The following is a 27,378-nucleotide window of genomic DNA, read 5'->3' on the forward strand; positions in this document are numbered from 1 at the left end:
AGCTATGTCCTGCTCCAATCATGTCCTATTACAGCTATGTCCTGCTCCAATCATGTCCTATTACAGCTATGTCCTGCTCCAATCATGTCCTATTACAGCTATGTCCTGCTCCAATCATGTCCTATTACAGCTATGTCCTGCTCCCATTGCGTCCTACTGCAATTGTCACTCAACAATTTTGGTTTGGTGTCACCCCTCTCCCCTATTTAAAAAATTTAATTGGATATACCCTTGTTTTGACTGTTATTTTAAATTTGGTGTCACCCCATAAATGGTCCCACCTGGTGAGTACCCCCCCCCCCCCAACCCAATGTAAGGCAACTGATTATTTTATCACACTCTTGAACATTAAAGCTACAAAATGTTTTTTCTAATTCTCATTAATGCAACAAGTTCCCAAAAATAAATGCAAGATTCCTAAACATTAATTCAACATGTGGATTGTTATAAACAGATTTTTATTTATTTATACACACAAATTTTCCCCATAATTCATCTGATTAAAATCTAATACATGACATTCAATAAAATAATGCAGTAAAATAAATCAAACTACAAAATTGAAAAAAAACATTAAACAAAACAAAAAATGCAAAAAGTTAATATTAGTTACCAAATAACAAATGTTATAACTGTTTACCATACAACAAATGTTAACATCATTTGACAGCCAGTAACAGAAGTCTATGCTAGGCCTGTCTGTAGGTCATTCACCTTCATTAAATATTATACAATATTATATTGTGTATATTTCTATGACAGGTCAAATATATTTCCACAGCGGGCTAATATAATTTTTGTCACATCACATTTAAATTTATCAACTGTCAGTTTCACATGTCATGTCACTGTCCCATCTGTCAGGTCACATTTAGAAACCCTGTCATACACAACATATACATGTAGAAACCCCTCCCCACAAAACACGTACACGTAGATTGCTTGGTTTAATTGTCTGAGCACTAAATTATTAGTGTCCTACATTTTACTTAGGCAATGTCCTACTAGCACATTATGTCCTGGAAAAAATGTTTGGTTTCAACAGAGAAAAATATTTGATTGACAAAAATTTCTGACTAACAAAAATATCTGAATAATAGAAATATTTGCCAGACAGAAATATTTGCCTGACAGAAATGTTTTTATTCAGATCAGAAGATCTTGTAACAGAGAACAGAGAGAAACCCCAGAGCTACCCCTCCCCTAACAATAAACACAAGTCTACGCTGTTTATCTACATCAGGGGTTCCCAACCCCGTGCCCGCGGGCGCCATGGCGCCCGCCGAACGATTTGTATGTGCTCGCCTCTCACTATTCGACAGAGACAGAATTTTTTTTCATAAACATTATTGAAAGGTTGAAAGGGGGGGGGGGGTGCAAATCGAAAATTTGAGGGGGGGTGTGCATATCGAAAGTTTGAGGGGGGGGGGAAGGGTCGCTACGCCTCTGGAAGGAGTTTGTCGATTTAAAATAGGTGGTGCCCGCCACCCTACTGATATTTTAGAATGTGCTCTAGAGTAAAAAAAAAGGTTGGGAACCCCTGATCTACATGATGAACAAATTGTTAGCAATAACATGACAGTCCAAGGTATATCAAGAATCTCTTTATAACATATAGTTAATCACTCAGGCTTGGTTGATAGAATCTTCATATGTATGTTGACAGAATCTTTATCATAACACAGTGTCAGTCTAGATTGTTGAGACCACAATCAATGGAAGACCAAAGTTTTATTTCAGACAACCACATTATTCATGACATGATGACAACCACATTATTCATGACACGATGACAACCACATTATTCATGACACGATGACAACCACATTATTCATGACATGACAACCACATTATTCATGACATGATAATAAGGCTGCTGTTAGCATAGATACACAATCACACCCCAATACTTAGGTAAATAATTCTTTTCACACATATTTAATAGTAGTAGAAATAATGTTCTCCCAGTAAATAGGGATGGAGGTGTCAATATATTCTCTATGAAAAGGGGGTACAATTGAGGGGGGGGGGGAAAGTAACAACCTATATTATAGGAGATGGAACTCAAAAAGGGGGGGGGGGGGGGTGAGCCGGAAACTCTTCATTTAGGGGCCAACTACCGGTAAGGTGGCCAACTCCCTGTAAGTTGGCCAACTCCCAACTCCCCGTAAGGTGGCCAAATCTATGGGAGCTGGAGGACTATTTGAAATAGGGGAGGGAAATCTTGGTTAAGGGAGTAAAATCATTAAATTCTACAAATAAAGATCAACATATTTTCATACACACACAAATATGACATATAAGCAATGCAATTTTCAAATAATTTTAAACACACACAAGTTCATGTGAGTGGACTTATTACACAGTTCATCAGTTCAACAACAATAAAATTTTTAAATTAAAAAAAAAATGTAAAACCTTAACCCATGCAGGTTTAATAATAAAACAATTTTTTTTTGTTCCAAATATATGGAACAGTCTTGTTCAACATTGGTTCTAGCCAACACACAAAGTGTAACACATTGTCAGAACAATTTCTGGAACAAGAACATGGAACAGTCAAAACAAATTTGGAACAAGAATATTGTCTGAACAAGTCGTACAACATCAGAATAACAAATTATGGAACAACAACATACAATATTAAGGGAAGTTTTTTTTTTTTAAAACATGAAACAAACATGGTGACATTGCCAGAACTAATTCTGGGACAAAATATATCAGGAAATTTCATAACAAAAACTTGGAACTTTTGGAACTAATTCTTGGACAAAAGTATAGAACATTCTCAGAACAAAAACATGGAACATCTGAGAAAAGTGTGTAGGACTTACTGCCAACATTTCTGTACACAGGACATATTCATGGTACACAATTTAATACTTGTACAGCTGTACGCCATCCATGTTGTACACGTACAACAATCAACTTAACCAGTACAACAGGTCGAAGGTCAACACATTGTATCACAAGTGTTTTTATTTACACTGTCAAGACACGCACTTGACTAGACACTGTCAAGACACGGACTTGACTCGACAGTTAGTTCCCATTGGTCAGGGTTATGGCACCTGGTGGGGCGAGGAGGTCGCAGAACTCATGGAGGGCATCTCGCAGTGCTTTAGAGACCTGAGGAGGTTTAAATAGTTGTTAAATGGGTGGTGGGAGTATAGGGTGAAATAGATGTCAAGTAGATATGGGGGCGGGGTGTGTCTAGGGTGAAATATATGTCAAGTAGATATGGGGCGGGGTGTGTCTAAGGTGAAATAGATGTCAAGTAGGTATGGGGGGGGGGGGGGAATCTAGGGGGAAATAGATGTTAAGTAGATATGGGAGGGGGGGGGGTTGACTCTAGGGTGAAATAGATATCAAGTAGATAGGGAGGTGTTGACATCTTGCAATGAGCTGTATTTTTCACTGAATAGGTCAGGGCGAAGTTGGGGGGGGGGGGGGGGGGGGGGGGGGCAAAATCAAAATGATGCAATTTACCTGAGGGGGAGGGCATAATTGATTAGCCTTACCAGGGGTGGGGGGGGGCGTCAAAATGTTACAAAATTACTGACCTAAGGGGTCACAAAATAACTGACCTAAGGGGTCACAAAGTTACTGACCTGAGGGGAGGGTGAGGTGGTGCACTCAACTAGGGCGGGGTACAACTTGATCACCTGCTTCCAGACGTTGTGTTCAACTGGGAGAGAAAAAACAGGGAGGTTAATGTAGGTTACAGGAGGTTACTGGCAGTTTACTGGAGGTTACCAACTGATCTACCTACCAGCTGTACAGTAATCTATATGGATCAGTGTAAACAAACTAGGGCCTACCAACTGATCTACCTACCAGCTGTACAGTAATCTATATGGATCAGTGTAAACAAACTAGGGCCTACCAACTGATCTACCTACCAGCTGTACAGTAATCTATATGGATCAATGTAAACTAACTAGGGCCTACCATTTTCTTTAGGAGCTTTCTTCAGTGACTGCAGTAGTGTTGTGATGGCTTTTAGCACGGAGGACATCTCTACAAGCCTGGCTCTATTGAAAGGGAGATAATCAACACAAATGTTTTTTTTTTTAAATTTTTCATTTATAAACCTTTAAACAATGAAATCAAAAGGTTGATGATAGCTTTTTTTGGAAAATTAATTCTCAAAAAATTTGAATTAATCATGATATTTATTAAACAATGTATATACATAATTTGAATAAATTTATTTCATAAAAAATTAATATAAACAATTTAAATAATTTAATTTTATAAACCATTTATAAATTTAATTTCATAATAATTCTACTAATGTAAAAGTTGAATACTTTGAACAATTTAAAAAAATAAATAATTTACAGAATTATACTAAAAACTATTGTGAAAATAGTTTAATTTGAAATCAAAGGTGGACATTAACACCACAAACTGACCTATGAAATTTTAAAATCTAAGGTGGACTTTGATATCACATACTGACCTATGAAATTTTAAAATCTAAGGTGGACTTTGATATCACATACTGACCTATGAAATTTTAAAATCTAAGGTGGACGTTGATGCCACATACTGACCTAGGCAGTGGACACTTTCCACTCAGTCGCTCATCCTCAACATATTTAGTGATGACGTCATGACATCTACGCAGCAACGACATGACAGCAAGACGTGTCAACTGACCCTGCTCTGAGATGGTGTCACTGACAAATGAGAACTGCAGCAGCGTCTCAAAACAAGTTCTGGCCAGATCTTCTCTCAACTTGCGGCTGGATTCTGTGTCTGCTGAGGACAGAGAGGGGGGGGGGGGCGTGGGAATCAGGTCAATGGGTTAAACTCTGGGTTTATATTCCTAGTCAGTTGCATCCATCAGTTGTATCCATCTTTTATTCTATTATCGTGAGTCCTGCACCTATCACAGCTGGGTGGACTTGAACCCAGATTCAAACTCTAAACCTTCAGGTTAGCAGTTATATGCTTATCCAATAGGCCAAGCTATCACATTTTTTGAAATACTATTTGTTTTACTCTTTTTAAGTTGATTGTTTAAAGAAATTTAAAGTAACTTTAGAAGAAGATTGGTTTCAAACATGCAGACTCTTAATACTAATAAAAATATCTTTCTCTATAGATGCATATATAATGAGTAAGTAAATATGTGTGTGCATATATATATATATATATATATATATATATATACATATATATATATATATATATATATACATATATATACATATATATATATATATATATATATACATATATACATATATATATATATATATATATATATACATATATATATATATATATATATATATATATATATATACATATATATACATATATATATACATATATATATATACATATATATATATACATATATATATATATACATATATATATATATACATATATATATATATACATATATATATATATACATATATATATATATACATATATATATATATACATATATATATATATACATATATATATATATACATATATATATATACATATATATATATATATATATACATATATATATATACATATATATATATATATATATATATATATACATATATATGCTAATCAGAGGCGTAGCGAGGGGGGGGGGGGTGCGGACCGCACCGGGTGACACCATTTAGGGGGGTGACACCAAGGCAAAAAAATAGTAAAATATATAGAGAAAAATTTGAGGGGGTGGGGGGGGGGGGGGGGTGACACCATTAAGTGCTGCACCGGGTGACACCCAACCTCACTACGCCACTGATGCTAATAAAGATTCTATATGCCAGAACCAAGCTTCACTGTATTGGATGAAGATCATCGAAGTATGAACTTACCCACAAAACAATCCGACGTGGTGGAGTGGATAGAGCCTCTATTGAGGATGTCCATAATTTTCACCATAAACTCTGGATACAGGCTGGATGCGTGGGGAAGGATGTTGTCACGGATCAGTTGTACGATGCGGCAGTCGAAGGACTCGTCTCTCTCAAAGTCTTCAACTGACAGGGTGGGGGGACAGGAGCTGGTGGGTGGGAGGGGATGTGTTCACGTAACTACTCAATACACACACAAACATAAACATACAACAGCACATACACACTCAGACAAACATACACAGAAACAAACAGCAACATATACATATTTACAAAAATAACTTTACTATAAAATAGGAAGTTACAAAAACCTATACAAAGTTGTACAAACATAGGTCTGAATAGAACTATGCTAACATACAGCATACACAGACTTGAACATACAGGCACATTCCTGAATTTACACATACAAATCTATGATTGAACCATATTGAACAGCTGTTTTAATACATCCCAGTGTTGAAGATAATAGATATAATATAATTAATTAGATCACTTGTTAAACACCACAACTTTCAACATCTGTACTGAATGTATCTTCTGGTGCATGATGGGACACAAATACTTATTGGAGTATATACTCTCTATGCTCTAAATACACTTAACACCGCAATGACTAGGATCTTATTACATAACCTATGTGACCTCCCTCCCCTCCATCTGTTAATCCAAAACCATGTAAGACCCCTACCACTTACAGATAACCCATATATCTCCTGAGTGAGCCCCCCCCCCCCAACCATGTATAAAACACACACCTTTTTTATGACCCCACACCTTTTGTATGACCCACAAACCTTTGTATAACCCACAAACCTTTGTATGACCCACAAACCTTTGTATGACCCACAAACCTTTGTATGACCCACACACCTTTGTATGACACACATGCCTTTGTATGACCCACACACCTTTGTATGACCCACACACCTTTGTATGACCCACAAACCTTTGTATGACCCACAAACCTTTGTATGACCCACACACCTTTGTATGACCCACATGCCTTTGTATGACCCACACACCTTTGTATGACCCACATGCCTTTGTATGACCCACACACCTTTGTATGACCCACAAACCTTTGTATGACCCACACACCTTTGTATGACCCACAAACCTTTGTATGACCCACACACCTTTGTATGACACACATGCCTTTGTAAGACCCACACACCCACCGTTTTTAATAAGACCCACAATTCCCCACAGAGAAAAGAGAAAGTCTTACTGTGGGGAGAAGAGAAAGTCTTCAAATAAACCTGCAAGCTCCGCCCACATGGACTGGAACTCTTTGCCTGGAGAAACAGATGGAAAAACAGATGGAAAAACAGATGGAAAAACAGATGGAAAAACAGATGGAAAACAGTTGTAGAAATGGTTGTAGAAACAGTTGGAAAAACAGTTGGAAAAACAGTTGGAAAAACAGATGGAAAAACAGTTGGAAAAACAGATGGAAAAACAGTTGGAAAAACAAATGGAAAAACAGTTGTAGAAATGGTTGTAGAAACAGTTGGAAAAACAGTTGGAAAAACAGATGGAAAAACAGTTGGGAAAACAGTTGGGAAAACAGTTGTAGAAATGGTTGTAGAAACAGTTGGAAAAACAGATGGAAAAACAGTTGGAGAAACAGCTGTAGAAATGGTTGTAGAAACAGTTGGAAAAACAGATGGAAAAACAGATGGAAAAACAGTTGTAGAAATGGTTGTAGAAACAGTTGGAAAAACAGTTGGAAAAACAGATGGAAAAACAGTTGGAAAAACAGATGGAAAAACAGTTGTAGAAATGGTTGGAAAAACAGTTGGAAAAACAGATGGAAAAACAGTTGGGAAAACAGTTGGGAAAACAGTTGTAGAAATGGTTGTAGAAACAGTTGGAAAAACAGATGGAAAAACAGTTGGAGAAACAGCTGTAGAAATGGTTGGAGAAACAGATGGAAAAACAGTTGTAGAAACAGATGGAGAAACAGCTAAAGAAAGAGTTGGAGAAACAGTTGGATAAACAGATTTAAAAACAGTAGGAGAAACAGTAGAAACAGTTGTATAAACAGTTGTAAAAACACAACACAACACCAAAATGTGTTTACTTACGGTGTTGCCTAGCTATGGGCAGACCTACAGCCAACACAACAAACAGGGAATCAGCAACCAACATCCAAGTTGTTGGAGATGGACAGTCATACTTGAGGCCCAGGGGTAGGCGGAATGTCTAGATGGAGAAAGTTAGGGCAGTTAGTTACAGGGGTAGGCGGAATGTCTAGATGGAGAAAGTTAGGGCAGTTAGTTACAGGGGTAGGCGGAATGTCTAGATGGAGAAAGTTAGGGCAGTTAGTTACATGTGTCTTGTAGGCAAGGTCTAGTTACAGGTGTCTGGTAAGGAAAAGTCTTTAGTCATAGATAATTTGATACAATAAAAAACATATTCGCATTGAATTAACACTTTAATGTAGCCCTAATTACATTACTTGACTTGTTACATTACTTCATGAGCTTACTTTTACCTACATTACTTTATGTGTTGACGTGTTACATTACTTAACAGCATTGAATTGTGTTTACATTTTCCATAGAAGACCCAATCACGAGTTGAAACACAAGCGCCGGAGGGAGGGGAGGGAAGTCGGTTGTATCTGATTGTAAAGGTTTGAAGTTGTTGTTCCTTCATTGTGTTGCGTCCCTTGGTGTAGCATTAGCGTATCTAAGTTCCCAAATGTTAGGGGAGATTACTCCAACCGCTGATTACAATTATCACTGGACTGATTAACCCGGGACCTCGAGTGGCCCACGGTAAACACCCTCCAGGCCTCACCCTCGTGGGGCGTCCTCTCACCCTCCCCCCCCCCCCCCTCCTATTGAATCAAGACATCTGCGAGGATGAAGTAAACAAGTGACGTCTTCCAAACCTATTTAATCTAACCCACTAATGTATCAACGGAACTGATCTCAGTGTCTTCTTTTGGTCAAGTTTTGTTCGTGTGAGACTTAAGTTAGGGCAGAGTGCAGCTTAAAGGGGGGGGGGGGGGCTTCACTGGACTATAAATAAACTTAAACTAAAACCCCTTGTGGTATTTTGGAGAAATAAAAGGACGTTTGTCGAAATATGTTACTTGTGTGTGTCTACCCCTCTACACTCTACATTAGTTTAGTTTCACAACAGGTTGTTGGGGAACAATTGCATTTAGTTGGGGGGGGGGGGGGGGGGACACAATGTTGGTCCAGGAATCAAGTTATGTCCAGGCCCGTTTGAATAGGTTGTTACAGTTTTAAGACAACCGTAGGCCCCACAAAAGGTTGAAACCACTTGACTTAACATGGCCGCCACCTCCGTACATAGCTTGCTGCTGCGTGACAAAAGATACCCACTGGTAAAAATTAACTGTAATTTTCTTAATTTCAATTCCATGCGGGAAACGATTGTAGGAAAGAAAAACACAGGGAAAAAAGTCACAGGAAAAAAAAAACAGGAAAAAAAGTCACAAATAAGTATTTGTATCGAAATTAATACTTGTGACTTTTTTCTGTGACTTTTTTACGTAGCAAAAACTGCGACTTTTTTCCCGTTCACCGTCGGAAACACGGGTGGGGGTGGATGATTAAGACTTGTGTAAAGTGAGCGTGTGTGTGTGTGGGGGTAGGGAGGGGGTGGTGGGGATTTTCGTAAGGGGGTGGATGTGGAGAATGGAAATTAGCTTTTTCGTAAGGGGGTGGATGTGGAGAATGGAAATTAGCTAAATCCATCATGACATAAAATTTTTTTCCAGTTTTTGTGCAGATTTTTCAAATGTAAACAATGTAAGCTGAAATATTAAAAGAATTAAAAGATAAGTTTAAAAACAATTGAGGCCTAAAAAATTATGGTATCAAGACCGGTATCGGAAAATTCTCGCACTCGCCAAAAACTGTGATCTAAATAGAATATAGCGGGCGTACTTATTTCGCTTTTTTTTTGTTTTCGGCAAAAAAGAAATAACTTCAGATTTCCACGGAAATGTTATTTGGAAAAAAATCATGTCATTTATAAGCGGGAAGGTTTCATTAAATGAGTGCAAGTGTAATTTAATTTCTGTGTCATGACGTCAGAGGTCACCTGACCAGACTAGGATGGGCTCGTGCCAGACGACAATCCCAATGAAGATCTTAACGTCGTGACCACCGGTCGCTCACTCCACTGACCACAGGCAAGGGACAGCGCCCTTTACGTCACCTTATGACCAGTGCCACGGCGGGATGCTCCCCCTCCCTCCCCCCTGTGGGCCAGGTGATTTGTGACGTCATTATAAGACCTGACCAATGCGGGGGTGTGACGTCTTTGACAAACGCCGAAATAAATCTTTTTGAAGCCAATCCTTGCCGCTTCAAAGAGCCTCACCGCGGATCAGTGTGTGTTTGTCGGTAGGTGTGTGTGTGTGTGGGGGGGGGGGTTGAACACCCACCCCAGGATGGTTGCTTTCTTCAGCACAAGCCAGCAGACGTATCAGACATCAAGGTGTTAATGCGGCACCTCGCAGACGTTTTTCTACAGATCAAACGGTGAGCGTGACGGAGGAAGTGACGTCACATGATGGGAGCGTCCTGGCACATTTGGACCCTCGTTCAAAAACTTATTTAACTTTTTTTTTTCAATCTCTGATGGGTCGCATAAGGTCGGATTAGAATAGACTAATGCAAAATATTCCAGTGATGTTTTGAAAAAAAAGTGTGAGAATGTGTGTGGGGGTGGGGGGGACAAAAACTTTTAAAAAATGTTCATTTAATCGAATATTATCTTGTCATAAAATTAGATTAACCTGTTATATTCAAACATAAATCGTATATTCTAGATTTATCAAACCCTTAATTAAATAGTATACTGAAAACATGTCCAGCTCTACAAAAAAAAAAGTTCCACTAAACATGCGACTAAGGCCTGGGACAAAGGCGAGTGACCACGGGACAGATGGTGGAGTGGAGAAAGAAACTGGACACTGGTATAGCTAACTGTAACACGCTGGTCAAGGTGAAGCTGGTCGGCCATTACTGGGCCCATTCGTGTCATGCATGAACACGCAACATTACGCCAAATAGCTCGGGGGCCGTCTCATAGTACTGCCTGACGTCTTTGTTTACAGCAGTCATTGAGAACGTCCCGAACTTAACAGCATTAGAGAAGGACATTAGGCACATATTTTTTGTAGTGTAAAAAGACCTTTATTTACATAAATAGTTTGCTATTTGCCGGAATATTTTAATACAAAACACCTGACTACCTTCATAATTAAAATTACACCACGATTGGAAGTGTAGAGGATGCTGGTATGACTATCCAATATATTTTACTAGTATCACGGCTAAAGTATTGGCTCAATCCAAACACTAACTCTACCCTAAAGCCTAATAGAAATATCTGCTGAAAAAAAGCCACAATACGATAGTTTGGTACGTTTTTTGTGAACAAAAATCTGAGAGTGACTTATTATATTTTGATTACAATCATAAAATAATTTCAAAATAAATGTTTCTCTGGGAACTAGCTCCAACAGAGTACATGGTCTTCACCAGAAACGAATGTATTTCACACACTAGACAATGAAATTACAAACAATGTACACAATTCCCTATAATGTAAAGCCTTGCCAAGCTTGAACAAAAGCTTCAGGACTACCAACAATGGCCAGTGATTGTGAGAAGCTATGAGACGCGCCCCGGGTAACTGAATGTCAGTTTAGTCCTGACGTAACGTGAGGTAACAACCGCCGCGGGGCAGCGACCAATCGCGGGCTAACGGACAACACACTCGCACCCGCCCGCCCAGTGCGCCTAACTGTACAAAAACCTGGCTACATGGTTTCCATGTTGAAAACGTTCAAGTTCTAGCAAGTAGTCACACAGGCAAGGCAAAGGCTAGGGGGAAGGCAAGTCGAAAATGTCAAGTACTCAAGAAATGAAAATATGACAAAAAAAAAAAATAACAACCACCATATAACTTCCGTATACCCAAGATACATTGAAAAGCATGTAATTTGCTGGTCGAACCAAAAATCAAGTTTGAATTCCCAAGCAAACTTTTTTTTGTAGGTGCTGTGTACGGGTGGCAACTCAGGGGAATTATTTGTTAATAAATCACCGAGTGTTTCAGTGTCTCCACGTCAAGAACGTTGGACAGTGACTCAATGTTCAGGAACCTGATATGAACAATAATGCGTCAACTTACAAAATATTTACATCAAACTCAAAATGAACCATCTGAGAAAGTATCAAGATTTGCAAACAGCACAATACAAACTATCCTATACAACCAGGGGCTTTAAAAAGCAACGCTTTATCAATAAAGAGCCACTCTGGATTTGGATAAAAGATTTTAAGTTTAAACATTCGATCAAAAACATTTTTGTGATATAAAGCTATGCGTATGTATGTCATGTAATCATGAGTTTGTAAAATTTGATTTGGCGCACAATGGCTAGAAGGATTAAATAAAGCTGTCTTTAAATTACCAACCGAACCCCAAACATGTCTTAGTCACCTTCAATATCCATTTGTTTCCCAACTAATTGGATGCTGAATATGGACAAAATATCAACTTGGGAACTAGGCCGAGATAGACAAATGAGATGATGCCTTCTACATTTAATTATTTACTTTCTGAATACTCCTAGATGCTCATCAGATAACCGTGTGTATGTATGTATGTATGTATGTATGTATGTATATGTACGTCAAGTACCGAGGTTGGTGATTGGTTTCTTGAGACTTTCATACGCTCCCCAGAAATACCAAGTTTTTAGTCTTACATCGAACCTCTTGGAATCTACACATCTACAGCTAATCTGCACGTCAGATATATCGATATTTGCACAGCTGAGAAGCCTAGCGACGCTTATCAACTGACCACCCAATCAAATTAATTCGGACCAATCAAACACGCAAGCACACGATACTTTAGCCTACCTCCCATCAACCCCCCCCCACCCCTCCCCTCCCCCAATTCCTTCCCCGCACCGCTGACCACTGGCCAGCTAATAAGCGTGTCCGTAGGTAGGGTATACCAGCACACGGGGCGGGAGAGGCAGGGGGGATCCGAACGCCGGGCTTTTGTGTGGGGGGGTATGACCGCTGGAGTTTTGAGCCGGCCAGTGTAACAAGTGTTGCGCCAGAGCGCCTAATGTTGCTGGAGTTGGATAAGGTTAGTTCAGCCGCTGCAACCACTGCTACAGACCGTCGTAAGACCCAGGCAACACCAGGTAACGTTCAATTATTTCTTCTTACGTCACCCAGCTTCTAGTCACAACATAGTCGTAATATCATCTCCTCAATAGAGAGCTGGAGATCACAGCTTCGCGGAGCCGTGGCCCCTGTTGTATGGCCCGGCAAGTCTCGTTACATCCTCATTACGCTACAGTTACGGCCAGAACAATGGAGTTGTCGCACCTAGCCACATACCTGTACACCTATACAATACAAAGGTTTAGAATACAGATAGCCAAAGCTAGTTATAGCTGCAATAAAATCCACAGCCCAGCTCTAGGCTATGTCAAGTTTTAGTTTTATATTGCCGCGAAATATCAACTGAGAGATTTGTTGTATTTTCTCACACGCGTATAGAGACTAGAAAATTGTCGTTCAAGACCTATGATTTTTGGAACTATGAAGTGTAACGTTGCTACATCTTTAGTATAAGCTCCAGAACAAATCTCTAGCAAATCCTAGATTAACCACCAACTTATAAACACTGTGGTTCTTGCAACACTTGTTATTGTATTGGAGAGGAGCGGACTTAACGCTTTAAGATTACAGTGTGGTTGTGGGACAAAGCACCCAGGATTTGAAGGATTATGGTTAGGATTACATGGTTAGGGTTAAAATATAAACCGATTCTACCTTCCGTGTAGTCACTTCGTAAAATATATCTGATACAAGAGTACGACACGACTATAATATATAAACTAATTTGACGTTATTTACAATAGGGCTTTAAACATTAACTACAACTGGGTTTTAAACTTTGACATTAATTTCAACTGGGTTTTAAACCTTGACATTAATTTCAACTAGTTTTTAAACTTTGACATAAATTTCAACTAGGTTTTAAACTTTGACATTAATTTCAACTGGATTTTAAACTTTGACATTAATTTCAACTGGGTTTTAAACTTTGACATTAATTTCAACTGGGTTTTAAACTTTGACATTAATTTCAACTAGGTTTTAAACTTTGACGTTAATTTCAACTGGGTTTTAAACTTTGACATTAATTTCAAATGGGTTTTAAACTTGGACATTAATTTCAACTGGGTTTTAAACTTTGACATTAATTTCAACTGGGTTTTAAACTTTGACATTAATTATTAGGCTTTAAACTTAGGGGGATTTGATGTTTTTTTAAAAAAATTATACTTTTATAAAGTAGCAATATCGTCTCAAAGTGAACCCCTTCTTATATAGTGGTCACTCACTCAACAACTCACTCACTCAAAGATTTTACCTATTGGGGCAACGTGTTTTCCAAATAAATAGATACACGTTTAGCCTATTATTAGTGTAACGAACGAAAACAAGCGTTTTCCCCCATATTTTTAAAATTACTATTACAAATTATATCTACTAATACAAGAAAAAATAACATGTATGCCTAATATTCCAAGAATTTTTAATTAAAAAAAAAAATTTATAAATTTGCGTATATTTTTAAAATTATCACTCAACATTATTAGACATAAATTATTCCAATAATACGATATTTAAAAAAAATCTTTTGATACCAAACTAGAATATTTATAATCAGGAATTTTGCAACATAGCCTGTACAGTGGTCAATGCTCTCATATGTGAAGGATGTATACACCCAGAATTTTAAAACTCTATCGCCGTTATGTTGTGTTATACTGGTGCTTGTTGATAATGTTGGAGGTCTACAATGTATACACTCACAATGAACGCGAACTATCGACAAAGTATTGATAAAATAATAAAAAAATAAATAAATGATACATCAATATTGTACAGATTAGATTCATTTAAATACACCATATATTTTATTCCAATATATTACGTAACAATAGCACCGTTAATGACGATAAACAGAGCGACGTAAGCACACTACACGCGGTCAAGCTAATTAAAACAAATTTTAATTATCTTATGTCACATCCCTACAATCCGCTAGTATAACTTGCAAAGTCAATAAGCCCGTACCGCCTAGAACCTTTGAAACTATAATCTACATCTATATCTCCACAGTTCTCTGTCTATATTCTCTACAGTAACCCTAACCTATCATACTTACTTCATGATCCTGAGTCGGGAAACAATACACTAGAATTCCTACACTATTTAATCGCTTTATAATCCCTACAGTTTATGCATAAATCCTGGTACACAATCCTTAATAATCACTACAACGTATAATACCTATTCTATAATCTCTAAATCTCAACTAATAATAGTAAAAAGCGTTGCTTTAATAAGTGTCCAAAGCTTCTACTAAGGGGGGGTCATCCATAAATGACGTCACGCTTTATTTGACGATTTTTACCTCCCCCTGCCTTCCGTCACACGTCGTCACAAAAAGCCAGATCCCCCTAAAATATCGTCACACCTCAGTCCACAACCCCCCCCCTCAAAATTGCTGAATTTTTTCTTAAAACATCGATATTTTTCCAAAATCTTTTAGAGTATTTTAATCAATTCCTACTACAATTTATTAAAACCGTTTTCTAAAACGCGAAATAACGGCTAAACTAAAACTCGTTTTCTAACATTGCTTTTTTTTTATAATACAAAAGTGTGACGTCACACCATCTGAACCCCTCCCCCTCAGAGCTTCTTCCAGGCATTTCCCCCCCCCCGAAATTTTTTTACAGCCCCCCCGAACGAAATGAAAAAATGAAATTTATATAATTTATATAGAAAATATATACTTTTAACAGTGTCTGCCCCCCCCCCCCGAAGAAACTCCAGCGCCCCCCCGAAAATTTCAAGTGCCCCCTCCCCCCCCCCCGGAGAAAAAAGTCTGGAAGAAACACTGCTCCCCCTCTCTCTCTCATCACACACCGTCACAAAATTACGGACCGCCCCTCCCCCCTACGAGTGTGACGTCATTTATGGACGACCCTTAACGAAATAAATACATTTTATGTTGGATTTTTAAGAAAATAAAATTTGCTTTTCATTGCAGATGGTCGTTATCTGAAACCACAAAGAGGATCTGTGAATACACAGTGAGCACATGTCATCACCAACTATGAGCTAGGGTAGCCATCATGGAACTAGAACTCTGAACCTGGGGTTGATAAAACACTACTTCTGGAGTATCTACAGGAACTATATAGTTCGTTAACAAGAATCTAGGATAACATTTTCGCGCATTCAAGAATCAAAGATAATTTATCTGTACTCCAGAATTTCAGGATAACATATTTCCTACACCAAGAATCTAGGATAATAACTCCACCAGAATTCTAGGATAAAATTTCAAATTTCATACTTCTCTGTATGTAGACGGCCAAAAGAACCTAAAGCACCCACTACCCTGTATGTAGACGGCCAACAGCGCCCATGTCCAAGGACCGGCCAATCAACAACATCCGGGTGCTGGAGGGGGAGCGCCCCTTCAAGTTCTACCACCCCGACTCCCCGGGCTCCAGCCTCATGTTCCCAGACATCAGAGCCGAGCAGACGGCAAGCTCTGACGTCATGCACCCACGGCACCAGAACCATCGACTTCCGGTGGAAGCTCAAACCCACCAGAACATCTTCAACGATTACCGACAGCAAGGTCAAAACCTTGTCCCGGACCAACCGTCCTTTTCGTACGATGACCTTGACATTGGGAGCCCCCTGCCCGTGGACAACCTACCTCGCGAGGCGGAGCTAAACATGAGTTCCGGTACCTCCAACATGGCGGCGGTCTCAAACTTCATGGTCCCAAACTTCAACTTTCTCAGGCCAGCGCCAGACGGGTCAGGCAACGACCCGTTCTCCATGTTCTTTGAAGCCTCGTTCCCATCCTTCCCGTCATCCCTACAGCAACACGCCTCCACATCCACAGGGGCGCCCAACGCGCTGGGCCCTGGGTTCTACTCCACCCCCAGCTTCGCGCCGAACTCCGCACCGTCCTACTTTCTACGACCGTCCTCCTCTCTAGGACTCATGTCCATGGCTTCTAGTACGGCCACTACAACATCTGCCAACATGCTGGCGGCTACATCTGCAAACATGCTGGGACAAAGATCGCTAACACCCAGACAAAATGCCACTTCCTCTACCACAGCTCATAGTTCCAACATCCCTGATGTACCTGCCAAGTCTCCAAATGTTTTCAGCCAGGGTTTAATGAACTCCATCTCTACAGAGCTACGGCATTCAAACAAAGCAGGTCAGGGAAATATCGGCATTAGGACACACCAACTTCCAACACCGCTTCAAGAAATGCCCGCATCAAGTCTTCAAATGCCCGCATCACGCCATGAAATGCCCGCATCACGCCATGAAATGCCCGCATCACGTCATGAAATGCCCACACCGCATCAAGAAATGCCCGCATTACGCCATGAAAAGCCAGGATTACGTCCAGGAATGCCCTCATCACGCCATGAAATGCCCGCATCACGTCATGAAATGCCCGCATCACGCCATGAAATGTCCGCATCACGTGACCGAATGCCCACGCCCCACGTGTATCCCGTCAAGACAGAGCTGAGCGACAGCGCCGATGACGTGTCCAGCCAGTCCCCCATCAGCTCCCCAATGCCAGACTTTCTGGCAGACTTCCCGACCCTCAACGCCCACCTTCAGCAGCCCAGGCACCCAGGTCTAAAACGCACCCACTCCGAAACGTCCACCTCCTCCGGCCCAGCGGATCGACCTTCCGGCAGCAGCGGGTCGGAAATGTCCGGAAAAGATCCGGCGTACCTGGAAAAACGCCGGAAAAACAACGAGAGCGCCAAGAGGTCGAGGGAGGCGAGGCGGAACAAAGAGGAGATGGTGGCCAAGAGGGTGATCATGCTGGAGGAGGAGAACATGAGGCTCAAGGCGGAGGTGGCGCTGGTGGCTAAGGAGATGCAGGAGCTCAGGCACAGGATTTACAACTGTTAGATGGGGGTCATCATGGGGGTCAGGGGTCATCATGGGGGTCAACATGAGGCTCAAGGCGGAGGTGGCGCTCGTGGCTAAAGAGATGCAGGAGCTGAGACACAGGATTTACAACTGTTAGATGGGGGTCATCATGGGGGTCAGGGGTCATCATGGGGGTCAACATGAGGCTCAAGGCGGAGGTGGCGCTCGTGGCTAAAGAGATGCAGGAGCTGAGACACAGGATTTACAACTGTTAGATGGGGAGTCATCATGGGGGTCAGAGGTCATCATGGGGGTCAAGGGGTCAACAGGAACTGAGGCACAGGATTTACAACTGTTAGATGGGGGGTCATCATGGGGGTCAACCAGGGGGGGTCATCAGGGGTCATCATGGGGATCAAGCGGTCAAAAGGAACTGAGGCACAGGATTTACAACTTTTAGCTGGGGTCATCATGGGGGTCAAGGGGTCATCAGGGGTCATCATGGGGATCAAGCGGTCAAAAGGAACTGAGGCACAGGATTTACAACTTTTAGCTGGGGTCATCATGGGGGTCAAGGGGTCATCAGGAGGTATAAAAAATAAGGAAGGGGGCGGTGGGTATACTGGGGTCACGTGCTCGGCACAGGACACGTGATGTCAAACTTGGGAGACTGGGCGGTGTTTGCCTACACCTACAGGTCTTGTAGGAGGTCCCATAGAGGGGAGGGTTGGAGGTTAGGTTTCTGTCAAACACTTGGAGGGGGGGGGGGGGGGAAGTGGTTTCGCTTTGCTCATGCTTAACATATAAAGCAATGTTTCTGAAGTGTCATTTTTGTTTTTAAGACAAGCAATGAGTTAACTAAGTAAATTCTTATCAACGAGAAAAATGGCCCGTTGAGGAAGGATACACCGGGCGCTAGCTTGATAGTGCTGTCTCTTTTCTCTAAACTAAAACCAACCCACCCCCCCCCCCCACACACACCACCCCCACCCCACCCCCACACACCACCCCCCACCCCCACCCCCCCACCCCCCACACACACCGCCCCCTCCACACACCGCCCCCCCCACACACACCACCCCCCCACCCCTCCCCCCCCCCCAAAAAAAAAAACATGCCTACCGTCCCATTCAACGAAATATAATTATATACTTTTTCCAGTGTCCGCCCCTTCCCCGAAAATTCTACCCCCGCCCCCGAAAATTTCAAGTACCCCCACCCCTCTCTGGGGAGGAAAAAGTCTAAACTAAAACCACCCCACCCCCCACACACACCACCCCCCACCCCCCACACACACCACACCCCCCACCCACCCACCCACCCCCCCCCCCCCCCAAAAAAAAAAACATGTCTACCGTCCCATTCAACGAAATATAATTATATACTTTTTCCAGTGTCCGCCCCCTCCCCGAGGGGGGGGGGGGGGTCTCAGACATTCTTACGCGGGGGGTGGGGCTTCGCCCCTACCCGAAGAATTGTATGCAAGAAACTCTTCACGCAAACCATTAAGATTAGACAACATTTCCTTTTTATTCAATGTTAACGCGAAAATCAATGACGTCATATAACTTTGAGCACTCTCTGGGTTTGAGATTATTTTCTACTCTGTGCGCTAAATGTGTCGACGTCATACTTCGTTTTTCGAATTACTGTGCATGTTTTTATTTTCCTTGTGTTTTCTCTAGAGCGTTCTTGTCAGATAGATAGATAGACAGACAGCGAAACTATTAGTATTAATTGATAAAAATTATTTATATGTAGGGTAGGAAAGTATAACTTTTGTCTAAAATAATTTTTAAAAATTTGGTTAAATTTCGTGTCAAAAAAATGAATCAAGCTCGGTAAATTACAAATATTTCAATATTTAATTTAGACCTGTGCTCTTAAAGCAATGTTTAGCTTCAGGCGTCTTTACGCTAATGTTAAATATTGAATTATCGGAGTTTGACAAGCGTTGCACGGGAGATAACACAATTTTTGTCGAACTGTACATTTAGCTTTATCTAATTACTTCCCTTAATTTAGACAAAACACGAAAATCTTTCTATTTCTAGTTTGATGTAGATCTAAAAAAAATGTAAATGTGTATAGTCAGATGTTTATTTATTTAAAATTAATTTATGCTTACTATGTATAAAAAGGAGTTACAAAAACATAAGCATTTTTGCTCATAATATGTTTTTTATGTACATAATTACTAAGGAGGATTTTTGTCTCTGTGTTTGGTAGACTTATGTTAATATGCCATAAATCATGGCACAGTTAAGTTACATCTAACATGTATGGAGGTGTATGCTACAAAGCAAAATACATGTATATAAAATGTATGTGACATTTGTTGTATGAATAAAATACCATCATATGGTATTCACATATACACTTCTGTTGGATGTTGTGATAGATATGTACCCATAAAAGGGGAATTATTAGGGTACTTAATTTTTAACAGAAATTAATTCAAGATGGATTTTATTTGTTGCTTGTTTAAATTTATTGGAATTAAAAAACTTTGATACTATTTATCCATGAATATATTTAAACTGCTATCAATGATAGCAGTTTAAATATATTCATGGATAAAGATGCAGATCATGGTAAATTATTATCTAGACAAGACATTCTAGTGAAGGTTCCCCAGTGGCACCAAGTTCATGTTAAAGGGACACAAGTTGTTGTAAATTGGGATCAAGGGACACAAGTCTAGACAATAGACACAGAAGACATGGCCGTGTATAGTTTTACATATTCAAGTCTTTTGTAGCTTGGATAATACATTTTAAAGACTTCAATATTATAGTTACTATTAGTATTAATTAATTACCAAGAATAAACATTTTCATTATATCTTTTTTTTTTTAAAAAAAGCACATAGTTTTTTAACTTACCAATTAAAAACTTTTATTTGATTAAGCTTATTATTTTAATACGTTTGAATCTTCACATTTCAATACATGTTAAAGTAAAGGGCCATCAGTTTGACCAGAACCCATGAATTAAAGAATTATTCTGGAAAGAAGTCACCAAAGACCAGACCTTTCCCCTGCCCAACTAGAACACATTTTTATATTGGTGCTTGTAGTAAAACCAAAAATAGTTTCCTTTGACTGGTGTTTGCGTGTACGAGGGTGTACATTAAAAATGTGTGTACAAGGTTGTACATAAAACATGTGTGTACAAGGGTGTACATAAAAATGCGTGTACAAAGTGTATTTACTTTAATCCCTATCTTGTGTTATCCATTTCTATTTTTATAGCAGCACGTGTTTATATATTTTTTACATTGTTGGGCTCATCTTTTGATTTTAATTAAAATGTTTTCAAGAAAACCATTTGGTCTTGTTTTTATTTCATGATAACCAAACATATTCTTTAGTAAAAAAACTTTTTGTTTGTTACAAACAAAAGATAAGTGGTAACATTGATGTAGGCCTGACAATCTAAATATGGAGTGTTACATAAGTAAAACCATAGCCTCACAATAAGAGGACTGGACTTCCAGCTAATGAGTTTGTAAAAGGGATGAAGTTTTTGGTCCAAAATGTGATTTGTACAGTGTTGCTGTCATCTTATGCACCTGTGTAAAGTGTGTACATTATGTCACCCACATGTGCAGAATGTTTCTATAACTACACTCACCTGTGTACAGTGTTCATCTGAGTAATTTGACGTCACTCACCTGTGTACAATGTGACGTCACTCACCTGTATATAGTGTGACATCACTCACCTGTGTGCAATGTGACATCACTCACCTGTGTACAATGTGACGTCACTCACCTGTGTACAGTGTGACGTCACCCACCTGTCAACAGTTTGTCTATGAGGTCAATCACCTGTGTACAGGGTGGCTGTCATGTCATACACCTGTGTGTCAAGTGTATCCATTACATCAACCACCTGCGTGGAGTGTATGCTGTCGCTTTCATCTCTACAGTGTGATGCCACTCACTCAGTGTGTCTATGACGCCACTCACCTGTGTCGAGTGTGGCGTCACTCACCTGTGTACAGCGTGACGTCACCCACCTGTGTCGAGTGTGACGTCACTCACTGTGTCGAGTGTGACGTCACCCACCCGTGTCGAGTGTGACGTCACCCACCAGTCACGTGACTCACCTTGAGAATGTGCTGTAAGATCTGCGAGCTGATGACCGCCGGGTGAGTGGCCGTGCTACGGTACAGGTCCACCGCCATGGACACGGCCCGCTCAGCGAAGGGCACAAAGTTCATGATGACCCAGTCCGACTGTGGACAGACCAGGGTTGACCCAGCTTTAGGACATTATTGGCACATCCGCCCCGCCCACCCCATGTCAAGTGGTTACCATGGTTACAACTTGGCCAAGTAATAAAAAAAACCAAAAATAAAACAGGTAAAAAACATATCACAACTCAAGATTTTAATCTCAAACGGTTGATTAAAGTCTTGCCATCTCCAATGAAATATTCTGTGCGTTCTTTTTCTTTTAATTTAGACAAATTTGGACACCAATATGGCGGCAGCAGAAGATAGATTGGGACACCAATATGGCGGCACTGACCTGTGGTCCACGTACGATGCCGAAGGTTTTAGCCTCAAGGTCACCGAACTTGGGGGCGTTGACACCAAACGTGATGAAGGTCAGCAGCTGATGGAAGATGTCGGGGTAGGTGGCCTGCATGCTGTCTGGGCCACTCTGGACGGCCTGGGGGCAAGGTGGCCAAGTTAGGGTTACATTAGTTACAAATCGTGTGAGTTGGTTAGGGTTACAAATTTGTGAATCGGTTAGGGTTACAAATTGTGTGAATTGGTTAGGGTTACACATTGTTTGTACTGTGTAAAAAACGTGATTTCAGAGCTAGCAGACCCAAAGTTAAGTTCACCACCAAGACGATGACCAACAGATCTCAAATTGACTTCAACAATCAGAGAGAACAAATAACTATTCATGTACAATGGAGTATGTACTGTACTGCAAGGGAAACTCACGTTATCCACAGTAAATAAGACTACACCATGTGTTACCTATTGTACGACTACCCTAATGTGTGAGACTGCAGAAGTTATGCACATTAATGTTAGACTATATAAGTGATCCACATTGAGTAAGACTAAGGAAGTTGTCTACCTTAAATTAGGCTAAAGAAGTTGCGTATCTTGAGTTAAGACTACATAAGTTGTCTACCTTACTGTAAGAAAGTTGTCTACCTTACTGTAAGACTACATAAGTTGTCTACCTGACTGTAAGACTACATAAGTTATCTACCTTACTGTAAGACTACATAAGTTATCTACCTTACTGTAAGACTACATAAGTTGCCTACCTTGATGAGAGTCTCCATCGCCGACAAAGCTGCCTCTTGTAGCGGGGTCACGGTGACCTCAGGGTAGGAGGGGATGATGAAGGGGGAGGAATCGTTCTGTACGGGCACACAGAGCGTACCCCTCAGCACCGTGGACAGCTTGTGCAGGTCAGCCCCCACAAACCTGGACTTGATGTGTTCAAACAGGGGAGGGAACGTCTGGATCAACGCCGTCAAAAAGTTTTGCGAGGGGAGGTAAACCCGCCCAGCCACTTTCTCTGAAGGCTCCGGCGGCTTGGTCACCTCCATCCCGATGTTCAACCACACCCTCCACGCGGCCGACCACAGCGGGATGTCGTTGTCCGAGGAATCGGAGATCGGTCCTTTAGAGCAGAGCTCGGGTTTTTTGCTGGTAGCCTCCCCTGTTCTGTTGATGACTTCCCCTGAGGGGGGTTCTATCGCCCCCTGCACCGTGCTGTCCCCGTCCTCAAAGCTCCGACTAGCCCGGCCGATCTGTAGAATCTCCTGGAAGCTCTTGAGCGCGGCTAGAGAGACCTCGGCGTTCCTGCAGAGGGCGGACACCTCGATGTGATCCAGCAGTAGGGACCAGGCTCTGGGGAAGTCCCCTGGTGGGGGAGGGGTAATGGTATTAGGTCATTCAGATAGTAATGTGACGTCATGGCATGGGGCAAGATATTAGATGCCCATTCAAATAATAATGAAATGGCGAGGTCGCACAACTGCTAACCCTTAAGTCTCAAGTTCAAATCCCGAGCTCGAAATGGTAAGACATCCCTGATACGAATTATCTTAACCCTTTAATATTCGCGAAATAATGGAAAAAATAAAAACCCATTTAGTGGCAAGAGGGAGGAATAAATATTTAAGACGTAACAAACCACCTATTCATAAACACGGAAAACATTTTTAAAAAAACGCACTCATCAAATTGTTTACATATTTTTACGTAATATTTGAACCAAATGTGTTTTTATAAAAACATTCACCACATTACAATCTGCCCTAAACCCCAGGGTCTCCATTAAATTCTAAACGTCTAAACTGGATTTCTTCCTGGTTGGCTAACATCGTTAGCTTAACTAGAGGAAGGTCTACGGTCACACCAAAATTTGAACGAAATAGTTTTTGTTGAATTGTGTAATGTTGATAGAGGCGACTTGTTATGGTGAGGTCTATATTTTTAATGTATTGTTCCCGTCTCTAGGAGGTTCTCAAAGCAGTGTTTCTTCCAGACTTTTTTCTCCCGAGGGGCACTTGATATTATCGGGGGAGGGGGGGGGGGCGGACTAACTTTTCAGGAAGGGGGGGGGGTGCTATGGCAATAGTTATTTTAAATTGGCTCTATTAAACACACATTGCGTTCACTTGGTGCGCGATTCTATTCTATAAAAAAAAAAGTATTTAAAAACTTAACAAAAACATTTTTATAGCCCGACTGCACCGGGAGTGCCACCCTCATTACCTTGATATAAGAATACACGAGAAAGTTTAGGGGAGTTCATTTCCGCTTTATTTATTGTGCTTTTGATGGGTCGTGTTTTGTTGTGACAAGTATACAATTTGTATAAATTAAAACATGTTTTCTAATGGCTTACTTGAACTGAGTACCGTAGGGTGAGGATTATGTAATAATTTTATGGTGGGTGGATTGCATGAAAAGTGGAAACATTGTGGAGGGTGGGGCGGGTAAAGGACAATAAAACAATAACAGGGTGGAGGGGTGGTATTCTGCCAGTTAGGATGGTGCGATTTTGTTGTTTTGTACTTATGCAGTGTTGCAAGTTTTTAAACAATATATTTTTTTTCCATGGTTTAGCTCAGGGGTCTCCAAACTTTTCAGTCCGAGGGCCGCATTAACTATCGAATTTCAGTTCGGGGGCCAGTTTCTTTAATTTTTCTAGGCAAAGTTCCTCAGCCATCGCCAACAAACGTTTTTTTTCCGTGGACAAAAATATCTCCGCGGGCCGGATAAGTGGACCTCGCGGGCCGTAGTTTGGAGACCCCTGGTTTAGCTGAATAGATCTTGGCTTATAGTATAGTGTAAATTATTTTTCCTGCAGGCAGTGGTTCTTCCAGAGTTTTTTCTCCGGGGGAGGGGGGGCACTTAAAATTTTCGGGGGGGGGGGCGGGAAGAAACTCTGTCTGTCTGCAGGAGACATTTGAAACAAACAACAACAAAAAAACAAACATGTAAAATTAAAACTTTTAAATTGCAGGTAGTTCTTGACAGAAACTACTCCCCCCCATTTATAAAAGTGGGCGGGGAGAGGGGGGGGGGTTTGGAAACCTGTTCCAGAACCCCACAGATCTAGACGCTGGAAACACGAGTAAAGGACAACTTGACTTCATCATGTTGCTGTCTGCATTGTTATCACACAATTCTTATACAAGATGGAGAATGTGTGAGAGTGTGTGAGAGAGTGATTGTCAGAGAGTGTGTGAGAGAGACACCGAGTCTATCCACTCACCCAGCCCCTGCAACATGTGAGGGAGAGTGTGTGAGAGAGTGTGTGAGAGACACTGAGTCTATCCACTCACCCAGCCCCTGTAACATCTTCCTCTTGGCGTTGAACGTCCTGGCGACCCCGGCAAGCGAGAGAACTCTGGTCTCCGCCCACTGCTTCTCCGCCGTGTCGCGGGAGTGGTGGATCAGGATGTTGCCGGTGGATTCTTTGTCGCGGATGGTGGAGGCAGAGCTGGAGAACTTCTGGACGTTTTCTAGAAGTGGGAACAACACCTGGAGAAGGTCATGGTTAAAGTGAGAACAACACCTGGGGAAGTTCAAGGTTAAAGCGGGAACAACACTTGGGGAAGTTCAAGGTTAAAGCGGGAACAACACCTGGGGAAGTTCAAGGTTAAAGTGGGAATAACACCTGGGGAAGTTCAAGGTTAAAGCGGGAACAACACCTGGGGAAGTTCAAGGTTAAAGTGGGAACCAGGTCTACAACATTAGGTGTCACCTGTACTCGATATGTTCCATGTAGTCTGTGTCACCTGTAGCAGGTATGTCACCTGTACCTGTAATGTCACCTGTACCAGGCATGTCACCTGTACCAGATGTCACCTGTACTTGTTATGTAACCTTTACCTGTAATGTCACCTCTACCTGTAATGTCACCTGCACCAGTAATGTCACCTGTACCTGTAATGTCACCTGTACCTGTAATGTCACCTGTACCAGGTATGTCACCTGTAGCAGTAATGTCACCTGTACCAGGTATGTCAACTGTAGAAAATGTCACATGTACCAGGTATGTCCCCTGTAGAAAATGTCACCTGTACCAGGTATGTCCCCTGTAGAATATGTCACCTGTACCAGCCATGTCACCTGTACCATTATGTCACCTGTACCAGGTGTGTCCCCTGTACCAGGTATATCACCTGTACCAGGGATGTCCCCTGTACCAGGTATGTCACCTGTACCAGGTATGTCACCTGTACCATTTACCTGCCAAAGGACGTTGTGCCATGTCTGGTGCTGCAGCAAGGTGCCGTGGGCCGAGATGGTAGAGAACAGCGTCTGCCCAGCACTCTTCCTGACGGCTGGCCTCGAGTCCACACACAGCTGACCCAGCTGCGAGAACAGGCACATCCACAGGGCATCAAACGGCGGTGGTGCCTTGATGGAGTCTGTGCTGGGGCAGACATCTGCCTGGCTGCCCTCAGCGTCCAGTTCCTGTTTGATTCTTTGGCGGTTTTGGAAGAAGAAGTCGGAGATATTCCACTGGACGGAAGATTAAGAAAATGAAAATTTTAATTTTACAAAAAATGTAGCTTGAATGTTAATAAAACATAAAACAGGAGCAGAACCCATATCCCATCTACCTGATCATTAACTCTTGTCGTTATTCCCTAGGCAATAACCCACCTCCCCACTCCCCACCCCACTAATTACTTGTACCTATCCATCTAAAAAAATTAGCTCTTTCCCAAACAACCATGCATATATATATATATATATATATATATATATATATATATATATATATATATATATATATATATATATATATATATATATATATATATATATATATATATGTATGTATGAGACCAAGAGTCCAGTTTAACTAACGAAGGGACTGACCAAGGGCCCGGGTCAACTAACTAAGGGACTGACCAAGAGCCCAGGTTAACAAAGGAACTGACCAAGAGCCCAGGTTA

The 27,378-nt window shown here is 41.1% G+C and overlaps 1 protein-coding gene across 1 annotated transcript in view; it reads right to left on the reverse strand.

The window, feature by feature from the left end:
* Positions 1–3,011: 3,011 nt before the first annotated feature.
* LOC131951352 (protein MON2 homolog) overlaps positions 3,012–27,378 on the reverse strand; it is a 29,522-nt gene continuing 5,155 nt past the window's right edge. The window contains exons 4-15 of the mRNA XM_059313725.1: positions 26,663–26,938; positions 25,753–25,951; positions 23,215–23,819; positions 22,452–22,595; positions 22,028–22,156; positions 7,973–8,090; positions 7,114–7,180; positions 5,844–6,031; positions 4,560–4,767; positions 3,952–4,034; positions 3,612–3,688; positions 3,012–3,129 (exon numbers count right to left, since the gene is read on the reverse strand). Of these exons, the coding sequence (XP_059169708.1) occupies positions 3,043–3,129; positions 3,612–3,688; positions 3,952–4,034; positions 4,560–4,767; positions 5,844–6,031; positions 7,114–7,180; positions 7,973–8,090; positions 22,028–22,156; positions 22,452–22,595; positions 23,215–23,819; positions 25,753–25,951; positions 26,663–26,938 (2,181 nt within the window). The 3' untranslated portion in view covers positions 3,012–3,042. The remainder of the gene's footprint in view (positions 3,130–3,611; positions 3,689–3,951; positions 4,035–4,559; positions 4,768–5,843; positions 6,032–7,113; positions 7,181–7,972; positions 8,091–22,027; positions 22,157–22,451; positions 22,596–23,214; positions 23,820–25,752; positions 25,952–26,662; positions 26,939–27,378) is intronic.

Source organism: Physella acuta, unplaced genomic scaffold (assembly GCF_028476545.2).
Source record: "Physella acuta isolate Inbredline_101_S28 unplaced genomic scaffold, ASM2847654v3 ptg000808l, whole genome shotgun sequence".
NCBI classification, from domain to species: domain Eukaryota; kingdom Metazoa; phylum Mollusca; class Gastropoda; family Physidae; genus Physella; species Physella acuta.